We start from the raw sequence: 12,895 nt of genomic DNA, 5'->3' as shown, positions 1-12,895 counted from the left end.
AATCAGATGAAGCAAAGTGAGAGGCCGAACTAGATCACATAATGTCATTCATTCTTAATAAAATTATTTCCCAAGTTGAAAACCTTGATGCATTGATTTACCTCATATGACATTGTTGAAAAAAAAGTGAATACAAGTCAATGGATTCCTGTAAGATTTGTATCAGCCCTTCTGTTTTTCTTCCCTCACGTGTCTCTTTCCATTCTAAATGGAGAGCACACCATACTGCATTCAGTCTGTACTATTTTCTTATTTGTGTTGAGTTTCACTGGATTTAACCTGTAAAACAAGGCTTTCCAGGATTTCATGCAGCAAACTGAAATCAGCAAGGAATTCTCTGAGAGTTTTGCAATACACCTCACTAATAAAACCACAGTACCAGTTATAGAGGTTGACATCAGGTGAGGAAAGAGCTGAAAGTAGTAGATCTGAAATCCTTGGTGAGAAAATCTAGAAGGATTTCTAAGAAAAAGTATAAGAATGAGTGTTCATAAAATAAATATACTGAAGGTAAAATCTTACATGAATGGCATGAATGGTGATTGTGTGCATTTTGTGCACTCTTCTCCACTAAATTATTTTAGTTTTATACATGGGCAACCTCCAGCATTCCTATAACTGGATGCTACAAGCAGCTGAAATTCAGTATTGTATATGGTTTGGTGAATTTGTGTAGTCCTATATTCTTCACAGCAAAAATTCAAAGCTGCTAAGCATGTTTAAAATTAGGCCCATGTATAATAGCTTCGTGAGAGACCCATGCATTAGAATCTTGCAGGATTCAATTTTAGGAAATACATGCAATTAAGATTTAGTTTTAAAGCTCTTCCCAAATTGATTTTACTATTATTTACCAATTCCATGCTTTAGATTGATTGTCATTAAGAATTTAGCTAATGTCTGATCATTAGAAAGGTGTTCATTACAGTTGCCACAGTAAAACTCTGACAAATACACAGCTGTTCTTGGACAAGTACAAAATGTTACTTGTCTGTATTCAGTTTTTCAGAAATTATCTTGGCTTGAATAGCAATATTTGCAAAAAAATTAAATGGAAGCTGGGAAATACAGTGTGCATCATGCATTGAATGGCACTATGGAAATCTGTGGAATTCGTTATGCATGTGTATAATTGTTTTCACATTTTTATCTAAACTTCATAGCAAAATTTAATTGGTTGCTTTTTTTTTTTTGGCCTCAGACTACAACAGAGTTATAGATTACCTGCAGAAAGTGAAGGATTCTCTGATAAATACAGTCTCACACCTCCAAGGGGCAGAAAATTCTGCAGCTAGCTGCAGACAAGATGGTAATTCTCAGAACCAGATCTGTCAAAATGCTTTTAGAGAAACAGAGGTGCATTGTTCTGAAGGAGAAACAACAGACTCTGTGCAAGCATCTTCCAGTCCCAGTCAGCAATTCCAAAGAACTCCTGCCCTGAACAAGACAGAAAGTCAGAATGTAAATCCAACCCAGACAAGTGAAACTGTGGAAAAAGACTTTGCATCATTAGCTGAAAACATATCTGCTCAAGAACAGGATGTTAGCAGAGAACCTCCAATGGAAAAGGAAGATGGTGAACACAAACTACTGATGAACTCTGTCACAGAGAAAAAAGAGTGCAATGGAAAAGATAAACCTCATGAAAAGCCTACAGAACTGGCTTTTCAAGATGCTCTTATGAGCAGTGGGGAAGACATTGTGTCTGGGACATTGAAAGATGTTTATGACAGAACTGACATGAATCTTTCTGAATGGGAAAAAAAGGAAGTAGTCAGAATACCTTCAAAAGGTGTAGAAAGTGAAGAGCATAGACTGACAGAGAACATGGAAACAAATAATGAGATGAGTAAAAATTGCCCAAGTACCTTCACACCTTCAGGACAAACATGTGATCTCACTGCTGTGAATCAGAGTGATTCAGAAGTACAGAAATCTAGACTCTGGATTAACAAAGAGTAAGCACATAGTCTTCTTTTTTTGGAACAGATGTACATCATAATTGCTCATTGGCATATAAACATGTGTCAGTGCAAAAACTCAATATATATGTACCAAACAGCTGCTGGTCATGCACGTAATAGCAGTTTACAAATTAAACATGCATAATGAAGATCTTTCCCTTTGGTCTAAAGTAAACTGTAAGTTTCTATTTGCATATTTATTTTTATTTTATGCCAGAGAGGGACTGGTCACTGCCAGTAAAGTCAATTATTCCCAAATTGTTGGAAATCAGTAGGAAAGGACCCCAATTCATCAGTTTTATAGTCATTTGTAAGCTGTTCTGAAACAAGCTAAGCATAAAAACTTACATGATTTTCCCATCTATTCATAAACATTTTCCTGAATGATCAGCTTATGCTTTAATGTAGCACATTATTACAGTAAAATATTTAATTAAAAATACAAGACACTACCCGACTCACAACATAAAGAATAATATTTTGTATCTTTTTTTCCTCCAGATTTCTAGTCGAAGAGAGTGGAAAGAATAAACATGAAGTAGTTTGTTTTATTAAAGCCCCTGCAACTGTTCTGGAGAATCTGAAGTGTAAGATACTCAATGACACTAGTTCCTTGCTTGTGGAGGATTCTGAGGAGCTGGTCAGCAATGTCATCAGTATTGAATGCTATGATTCTGAAAAAATTCTTTTCCCTATCCACATTGCAATCCCATTTACTTCATGCTTCAGAGGAAATTATCGGGAGATTATGGTGAAGGTGACTGATACAAACTTTCAATCAAACTACTTAACTCCTATTTCTTTGGATGGATACCAAGGAAACCATAAGGTTGGTAACCTCTCACCAAAGCATTTTAAAAACATAATTTGAGGAAATATTAAGAGCAGCACGTGATGACTAGAGATCACCAGAAAACTGGGCATCCAGGTGGCAATAACATTCAATCTATTTTCATTTCACACACAGCTCTATAAAGAATGTTGCCTTCTCAAAATGCTTATCCACTGTGGAACACTGCTTCCTTTCCCTCAAATGTACTCTAACCCCACACTCTCTTTATGCAGGAAACCTCTGCAGAAGTGAAAATTTATCACCTGGGTGTTTTTTCAGTGTTGTCATGCTTAAAGAAAGAAACATTTACTGTTCCAAAGGGAGGACTCACACAGAAGCTGAACGTGGATCCTAGAGTCTCTTTCTGTTACCATCCAGAAACATTCAGTTCTCCAGCACCCATGCAGTTAAAGGTACATTTGAAATATGCAAGATATGTTCCATAAGTCTCTTATCTGATCACTTCTGAAGCAAGTATGCCAATGATCTTAACGTGCAATCTGTTCCAATATCAGAAGTCTGTGAAAGGTGGTTGCAGCTCCACATCCTGTATGTACAGGTTTCCTGTCAGCTCTGTTAAAACCACATAATATCATCAGCAGTCAAGGATATCTCTAGCTAAAAAGAAGATCTGCCTACCTTTGATATACTTCAGAAAATATGGTAGTTTTCAATAAAAGTGTATCAACTCAAACCTTCAATTGCTTGGCCCAGTGTACAAGTTAATGGAACAATTTTTCTCACCTGACCTTCATCCTTTGTGCCAGGAAGTGCAACGGAAGGTTTTCTCTCTTCTTAGTCTCAGGCTGAGAATAATCTTGAATTTTGCTTCAGTTATAATGTGTTTCTTCCTTCTCCCATAAAAACATTAGTTTTTGAGGTACAGAGAAGCTAAAATTAGGAAAAATACAGATGTGAAAAATCTCAGAAAATTTTCAAAATCTGAGGAAATGCATGAGTTTCAAAACTTGGACACATAGCCTGATCCCATTCCAAAAGATAAACCAATCTGTAAAAAAGGCAGACATGTAAGAGATTTATTTCCTTACAATTGCTTCCTGTATTTAGATTCAGCCAGTTGAACCATCGTTGATTTCAGCACTGAAAGCAAGACATGATACATACCACTCAGTGATATCTACTAGTGCAATGGTTCATGTCCAGCATCCTTCAGCCCAACCTTTTAACAGCTCAGTCACTATTACTCTACCCTGTCCTCCAAACCCAGAAAAAAAAAGGCAAAGAGATGAGACAGAACATGCAAGAGCTGTTAGTGCTACAATAAAGAGGGTTGCTGCAGCATACCATCCTCGGTAAGAACATCCTCACTAAAATTCAGCAGTTTTAGAAACATCCAAATGAATTTATCTTAACGGTTGCTGATTAATAATTTTTTGTATTCAAAATGTTTATTCTTTAATGCAGACTGCTATACTTAGAAACATTGTTTGAAACACTAGAGCAAATGCTCACAGTTCTCTTGCTATAGTTACACCAGGAAAATTCATGTAGTATTAGATGTATATTCTTTAAATATGCTGACTACTACATTTCTAGCAGGACTCAAAATGAAAAATGTGGGGTTGTTTTCAGTAAGAAATATTCAGTTGTATTCAACAAAGTCAAATACTGAACATAGAGAATAGCAACATCTTAAAGCTGCTGTGTTCCTTTTTATTACAAGTTGGTGATTTGAACCTCACCTTTGAATCTTCTGATCTCTACTTCTACACGTTGTACATTCCAGTGGTTACCTGAGTCAAAATGTCTGGCATGATGGTTTGTAGTAGGTCAGTTTTGTGGCAACTACTGCACTAGAAAAAGGTCCAGATTTTTCCAAAGCACTCACTACAAAATTTCTAAACTTAGGCCATTTGGCATGTCTAAAAAAATTCTAAACTTAGGCCATTTGGCATGTCTTAAAAAAAACCCCATTAAAACAGTGATTTCTAAAAAGAAATAAACCCAAAAATAAAGTAAAAAAACCCTCTAAATTTCAGGTATTTACTGGTAGTTCAATAAAATTTATCTATCATGCACATAAGGATATAGATCAAACTTTGTGGTGGAAAAAAAAAAAAGGCAAAAGCTGACCTCATCTGTTTTGTCAGTCAGCAAAATAAATGCTGGCAAAAATCAATCTGTATTTACCATTTGATTGTTGTCTTTCCAGTTCTGCTGCCATGGGCAACTCCAGGTTCAGAAAACCTTTCAGGGATTTCTTGGTAGGGACTAGCTTGGAACAAGAGCTTGCTTCTACTGTGCTAAACATTTCCTTATGTTTTTCCTATAATTCCTTGGCTTTCTAGGGCTGTGAATGCTTCTGTGAGAAAAAATGGGGAGAATATCAGTGATACTTTGAAATTATTAGGCCACAGAAACAAAGAAGAGGGATGGAAGGTGTTTGATGATGTTATTATCCAGAAGGCACAGAATGGGCTTGTATCATTTGAACTAAATGAGCATTTACAAAGGTAATGTATTAATACTTTAATAAAATTTTGAAATATTTACTTCCATGTATACAAATCAAGGGAAATTATTAGAGATAAGAAATCATCCACTATTCATTATTAACTTGCCAGCATCTCTTTCTTCCACTTTAAAGTATAAGATTTAGATTTGTTCCTCATAATTGCAAAATATAGAAACTGAAATACTTTTTCATCTATAGACTGTACACAGTGTAGCACATGCACAACTTGGCACAGGAAATGCAGGTATCAGTCTTAATTGGAAAATGTGATTTAGTTCTCTAAATACAAAATCATAATATTTTTTCTGAATGCTTATTAGGAAATACTCTCCTATTTTCATCTAAAATTCAGATATATTTGAAATTATAGATACACAGCCAACATACTCTACACTACAGAAGCAGGCAAATTTCCATTTTTCATATGTTGGAAACAAGGATGGAAAAGGTAGCAAAAGGGGACTGAGCCCTGTATTATTTTGAAAAATAAGTTATTAGCAGTTGATAACATGATTTAAGATAGAGCTAATGAATTTCATTTTCGTTCCCTTTTTTTTTTATAAATACAGCTTTGTGGTAATTCACCTTTCATTCCTTTTGGAAAACACATATCTTCTCCTGTTTGCTCAGGCTCTGGAAGAAGCTCTTTGTAGCACAATGGCTAATGTGATACTCTATCAGAAAAGCGAAAACCCATATGATATAGTAGTTTTGCTGTCTGCATCCAAGGAATTGACCTATGAACTTCAAAATCTCCACGAGGAGGGATACTTTGGTCCCCCAGAACCAACACAGCAGTTCCCATTAAGAGAAGGAGAGCAGATTCATTTTAAATTTAGAGGAAATATTTTTGCTTCAGGTAAGGTAATTAATTTATGCACCTGGATGAACATTACGCTTCAGGTAAGGTAATTAATTTATGCATCTGGATGAACATTAATCAATCAACTCAGCTATTAAAAAAGTGCTGTCTGGGAACAGTGGTGGATTGTGGTTAGTCACAGCACATTTAGTTGTTTCATTGTTTTATTTCTTGTCAATGATAGAAACATGGAACTACATGGGAAACTGGTCCAACTCAAAAATAAAATGTACTAGCTGAACAAGATCCTGAGCAACATGCCCTAGGTGACTTTGATTTGAGCAGGAGAGTTGGACAAAATGACCTTCAGAGATCTTTTAAAGCTCTGCCTTTCTGTGAAACCTAGTCCCTCAGAAAGAGATGGTAGTTTATGTTCTATTTCAAAAGAGCAGGTTTCTGTCAATGGCATTTTAATATAAGGAACATTTGAAAGGAATTAAACAGATTACTAATAAAAAGGAAAAGTCTGCTATTTTACCTGTGTAAATTCACTTGAAGAGAGCAAGAAATCCAGAGCAAAATGCTGCATTTTGTGAGTTGCACTGTGAATTGAGGTGATGAGAAAGAGCTGTTATGCCATTTCCATTAGCAGCCTAGAAAATTCCACCATCCAGAGATTTGCTTAAAGGGAAAAGAGATAACAAACCTCAGAAAGGTTTCCATCCAAAATTACATATAGTTTCTTCTGTCAGTATTAGAATGAACATATAAATCTATATTTGGCCCTCTGAACTTAAACTCTCCCATTGAAAACTGCATTTACCCTAAAAAAAGAAATATTCTTCAAAAAGAGGTCTCCAGCCTCCAAGGAATGCCTGCTCATATATGCAAAGATAGTGTATATAGGTGTATCAACTAAAATGGAATTACAAATCCTAAAATGGAATTACAAATCCTAAATATGCACCTATGTTTCTGCTGCCACTTTGTTGTTACAGATAGACAGAAATCCATCCTGAATAGCCAGAAAACTTCTAATTCCATGCACAACAGTGTTTTATTTTATTCTTCTATGTGTTATGCCCTTATGCCCTTTTTGTGTTCCTTGCTTTTCAACTTGTAGCACAGCCTTCACCACTTATTCCTTATGCCAACAATTCAAGGCCTAAACCAGCTCACTGGGAAGATATTTCTGCTGCTGAAGCAGGCTGGCAGGAATGTTTGGACCTCAGATGTTCAATAAAGTAAAAATTATGATAAACAGCAACCACAGAACAACTAAATGTTATGTGATTGCCTTTACTTGACTCAACCTAGTGATTTATTTTAGATGCCACGTATCTGAATACAGTGTAAAAAAATGATTTAATTTTTGTTTTTGTATGGGCTGCAGAGAATGGGAAAGATTTTGGGAAAGTCTACAGACTGATTTTTCATTCACAAAGGAAACCCAGGCTGGAGCTCCAAATTAAAGAAGTGGATGAATTTGGTAACCACAGTTCACCTCATTACAAAGGAACAGCAGTGTTTTATAAAATTACCAGAGAGATGATAACCAAGAAATGGGAACAACCCTTGCCATATGGTGAATATCAACACCAGTCTCCACTGTGTAAATTAGCACTAACGTTACCAAAGGTGGGTTTCTTCCTTGATAATTTTCCCCTCACCATGTATTTACTGGGAAAAAGGATCTTGGTATGATTTTTGATTTACAGAGTAGTCACTGATGGAGCAGTTCTGATCCACCATCAATGTACAAACATCCTCAGAATTTCTCTAGTGGTAGGGAGGGACCTCCATCCAAGCATAAGAATGGAAAAATTGTTTAGCAAAGTTCTTCATGCATTTGCTATCCCCAGCTGAGAAATTATTACTTAGATAATAGAATTCAGTCAGATAATAGATTCAGTTATATGATTCTTGTATCATTGTCTTGGGAGCGCAAAGTTGCAAATTGTAGGATCATTAAATGGTTTGTGTAACCTATCTTTCTCCTATCACCTGATTATCCTATTATGCCTGATTAGCCTCTGCAATACAGCCATGCAGGCAATTATCTTCATCTCTGGTGAAAGCTATTGCTATGTAAATTCATCTTTAATATTCCTGCAATGAAATCTCATTGTACTCTTTTCAGAGCTTAGGTATCAGCACCCTATATTGTACAAAATGCTGCTGCTAGACTACTACTATCAAATTTGCATTCATTTTAATATCAAAATATATACAGTAACACTTGGTCTAAAACTCTGGTGACAAGCAGTAACACCACTCTCTTTTTGAATTTAACTGACTTCACTCTTCCTTATGCTATAACCTGCTAATACATCATCTATTTCATGAGCATACCCTCTTGCTTTCTCTCATCTCTCTTCTCCCAAGTAAAAATTAAGAGCAGTTAATGTCAGAAGATCTTTAGAGGAGATCTCCTTTAGTGGCAAACTCCATATAAAATGTACGTGTGTCTGTCCTGTTTGATATGCTACTAGAGTCTGGTCCTGTCTGAGAGGTCCATTTGACAGAGCACATCAATGTCACTGGCTGAAATCAGCATGCTTTGCAAAAATAGATTGCTGGAATACATACAGGCATTATGAAGTTACCATTCTGCTGAAGTTTTAGGTTTAATGACTGTCTAACAGCAGAATAGCATGTGATCCTCTGCTTCAGAAAGGCAGTTGCTTAGCTAAATGAAGAGCCTTCCAGACTAGAAAACTGCTTTGACTGCTAAGAGTATTTTATTTAAGCTGTCAACCAGAACAGCAGGACCACATGCCAGTGCAGTTGAACCGTGGGTGAATTTAGCCCTTCACCACAGATATTTAATCTTTAAAATCAATTTAATGTTTTAATGCATTGTATATTATTCACTATTTCTAGACAATACTAATTTCAGTTCTTGTGATTTTTTTTGCTACTATTTTAACATTAAGTAGCATAAAGTGGTTCAGATTAAAGTCAATGGGTAATTGAGGTCATCTCCAATAACTCTGAAAATCTCATGCAGACCTTTGAGGTGCTGAAGTCTTGTTAATGAATGAAAATAAGTTTAAATATAAATACATAATTAAGCAAAGCCAGAGAAACCTGAGTCTTGGAAGAAAAGCAATGCCCCCTTCTGGAAGAGCTTTATATTCCCATTATTCTGAAGTTTTTTGGCCCTGTTATGCTATCTTCACCCTAGGGCATGTTCAGTGACAGATTGGCTGTAGAACTATGCAAAATGAGGCATATTTAGATCATAGAATCATGAAACAGTTTGGGTGGGAAGAGGCATTTAAAAGACATCTAGCCCAACCCCCAAGATCTCAAGAAAAGTCCAGCACAGGATGGTTTTGCATTGCCAAGCAGTACATTCTGTGGTGCACACTGGAACCACCTCCCAGGATAACTGAGTCCAGGCCTGATGAAAAATTGTTAAATTCACAGGTGAATAAGTAACACATATGATTATATTGACCTCATGGAGGTGTAGCTCAGTACATATGAGACACCCCAAATATTGAACAATATATACAGTCTGTATTATAGAAACTCTTAAGATAAGCTCAATAAGGCTCTGGCTCAGTATGTCCAGCAGGAAAAGGAGAACAATTTTTCCAGTCCAGAGTTTCATGCTCTTAACTGACAAATGCAAAACTGAGGCTCAGTGAATAAACCTTGGGCAAGTCTCACAGCCAAAGCTGTGCATAAACAGAAGGGTAGTACAACTGAGTGTGTGTGATAAAAATAATGTGGGCATTAAAGGAGGATAATTACGGTTTTAAAGAAAAAATTTGAATTTCACTTGAAACAAACTAATCTCTTTTTATGCTCAGTGCTTATGTGAATAATATCTTGTTCTATATGTAGTAGGAAAAAACAGTAAAGCCCACAAGACTTTCCTCTTTCTCAGTGATAAGAAAAAAGGGACAAAATATTCTTTTATTTCTCTCTACTGTTTAGAGGAAGAAAGAAGAAGAACTTTGCACTTTTTAATGGAACTACCTTTTTGAATTTTGATGATTTTTAGTGATATATAATTATAAACTGAACTGTGTAAAAAGTAGTAACTATAGCTACAAACATAGTATGACTACTGGTCCTAACAACAGCTGCTGCATACCTAAAGATGGTTATTTTTGGCAAGTTAATGCAGTATTCAAGATTAGAATCCATTGCATGTACAAAAGATCCATAGAGATTTTCTATACACCCAGTCTCCTTACTCTAGATGTGGCATAAGACCACTGATTTGTAAAATTGCATAAATTATGGACTTTTAAATAAAGGGCAGTAAACATCCATTGGATGGATGGAAACTTTATTAGTTTCATTATTTTAATAGCTGTATAATGATTTATACCTGCTGATGGTGTTAATTAGTTCTCAATAATTACAAATATCTTGTATGTAGGTAGAACCAGTCTTAAATGCTGATTTACTGGAATCCACTCACATACCCTGTGTCTCATCCCTTACTCATTTAGTCCTTTCTCTTTCCTGAACACATTTTCTTTGCTAGCATGAAAAGCTGATCAGCCGTCCCCGAAGCACAAAAATAATTTCTTCTGATTCATTGGGTAAGAGAACATCCATAATATATTAATAGCAATATAAATAATGGCTATATTTTCTGTTTACTTTTTTAAAATGTCGATATTTGCTTCAGCTGTAACTGACATTTTAAAATGCCCTATTCAGGAATGAAAGTAGTTAATGTGTTAAAAGATAGTCAAAGGGAAAAAATCCTGTTTACTAGGAAATGCAAAAGCCTGTGAAAGATATGGTTGTGGTGGGATGCTTGAGCAGCATATGATTTTCTGTATAAGGAGATTCAGTTTGTACTGGAAAGCTCCAGTCTAAAAGATGCATCATTACAGGAAATACTGAAACCCTTTTATTTTATTGCTAACTTTCTCCATGCAGTTCCAAAAATTATAGATCCTTGCTGAATCTGCTCTTAACTCCCTTCCTGTCACAGTACAGTTATCAAAAACTGCATTGAAAATAAGAAGCAATGATGTTTCCATTAAAGTAAAAACCAAACCATATGTAGTTGGGGACTTCACCCACTGAGCCACCACCTTTGGAAAGCTTTTCAAAAGAAAGAAGGCTATACATAGCAGAAGAATAACACTCTTTACTAATTTTTGCCCTTCAGAGGCCCTGTGGGATGACTTGCTGTTTTGGCTTGCAGAAGAGCTTGCAGAAGATAATACATCATTGTTGGCTTTACGTTTACCTGTTCGTCGCAGTGTTCTTCAGCTTGTTAGGCTGAAGTGCCCTGATAATTTAACACAGCAGATCTATGAGCTTCTTTGCTGCTGGAGAAAGACCCTTCCAAGGTCAGCGGATCAACAGCAGCTCCTGCGTCGCTATTTGCGGAAGAGTGGCAGAAGTGATCTTTCAGAACAACTTCGTTTAAAGTGGCAAAATAAAGTGTTCACTTGACAGAATCACTGGCAACTAACAGCCCAATTTCTCTTCTGTCTTGTTGAAAGGTGTGAATATTTCTGTGGGAACTCTGCATGAACGAGTGACAGGGATATCAGTCAGGGAGAAGACTATTTATTTGCTACTTTGCAACCTCTTTATTAAAGCAAAGTATAATAGCAATGTCCTTGCCTGCTACAAGTGAGCATTTCTTCTATGGAAAAGTATGATATTGAAAATAGAGCTATGAAGAAATATAGACTTGTCTGCACAGGTTTCTAAGGGCTTTAATTGTTTGCAAATGCCATAGTCAACATAGAGTCATATTTCTACATAAACGCTAGGAAAAATTCATTATATCAAAATCATATGAATCATTCCATGATATATGTATGGATTACATTATGTCCAGTATTAATAGCTCCCCATTGTTCAGATGAAAGCATAATAGATCATTGTAATGCAAAGACAGAGGTAACTTCTTCCTTTCAGGTTTGTCAATAATAAATCCTGCTCTTATATTCTCGGTGAGTGTTTTTTATCCTTGTGAATGTCATAGCAGATTTCAGTGTTACCATGTGTGACTATGTAATTTGTTTCAGAATTTATGAGATTTGCCTCACTTCTATCTGTCAATGTAATGGGTTTTTTTAAAGTTGCCATCAAATCTGGAAAAAAAGTATTTCTTCATATACATTTTAAAATGGATTGCTTTGACATTTTATTCATTACATTAAGTTCTTGTATCAAATATACAGATAGTAAACCAGTATTTGTGCCATTCCTTAGCCATGTATTTTAATTTCTAAAAAACTCATTTCTTTCCAAAACGCTAAGTAAGACTAACCTAATTTTAAAAACTCAGAGCAGGAGCAAGGTTGGGCTTTTAGAACTGTTTCTATTAAAATAATATTCTAATTTACAGTCCCTCTATATCTTGTTGACAAATCTTAATTGTGATACATAGTTAATCTGGGCATTTTATTTTCAAAGTTCATATATTTGCAAATCACTACTATAACTGAGAAAATTGCATGGCAAAAAAATTAAATAGGAATAGTAGTAATTAGTTTGGTTCATCTCATCAGTAACATCCCATCTTGTGTGATTATCAGTTTTTAGACAAATATATGAGCAATTAAACCCCTTCACTGTGAACTAACCATCCCTTCCTTTTTTTTTTTTTGTTAAACTTTTTTTTTTAAACGTAAACTAGATTCTTATTAGAGGAAAACATTATCACACTTTTCTCAGAGCCCGACACATTCTGGCATCAGGTCTTTGGCCATCAGTGCCTTCTCCTTAGGAATGAATATTCACCTCAGCAGATATTGTCAGTGTGTATGTATATTATGATCATGCTTCAATCTATGATGTTACAACAAACAATACTGGAAATATAG

The 12,895-nt window shown here is 35.6% G+C and overlaps 1 protein-coding gene across 1 annotated transcript; it reads left to right on the top strand.

The window, feature by feature from the left end:
- Nucleotides 1–1,201: 1,201 nt before the first annotated feature.
- On the top strand, nt 1,202–11,510 carry DTHD1 (death domain containing 1; the record flags this gene model as incomplete). The annotated part of the gene is made up of 9 exons (XM_009080833.1): nt 1,202–1,958; nt 2,466–2,793; nt 3,030–3,209; nt 3,865–4,109; nt 5,106–5,270; nt 5,842–6,131; nt 7,468–7,712; nt 10,582–10,639; nt 11,221–11,510. Coding segments are annotated over 9 exons (2,558 nt in total), but the record flags the coding sequence as incomplete, so codon positions are not given.
- Between the last annotated feature and the right edge of the window lie 1,385 nt (nt 11,511–12,895).

Source organism: Acanthisitta chloris, unplaced genomic scaffold (assembly GCF_000695815.1).
Source record: "Acanthisitta chloris isolate BGI_N310 unplaced genomic scaffold, ASM69581v1 scaffold24208, whole genome shotgun sequence".
NCBI lineage: Eukaryota > Metazoa > Chordata > Aves > Passeriformes > Acanthisittidae > Acanthisitta > Acanthisitta chloris.
This window is presented reverse-complemented; position numbering and strand designations above follow the sequence as displayed.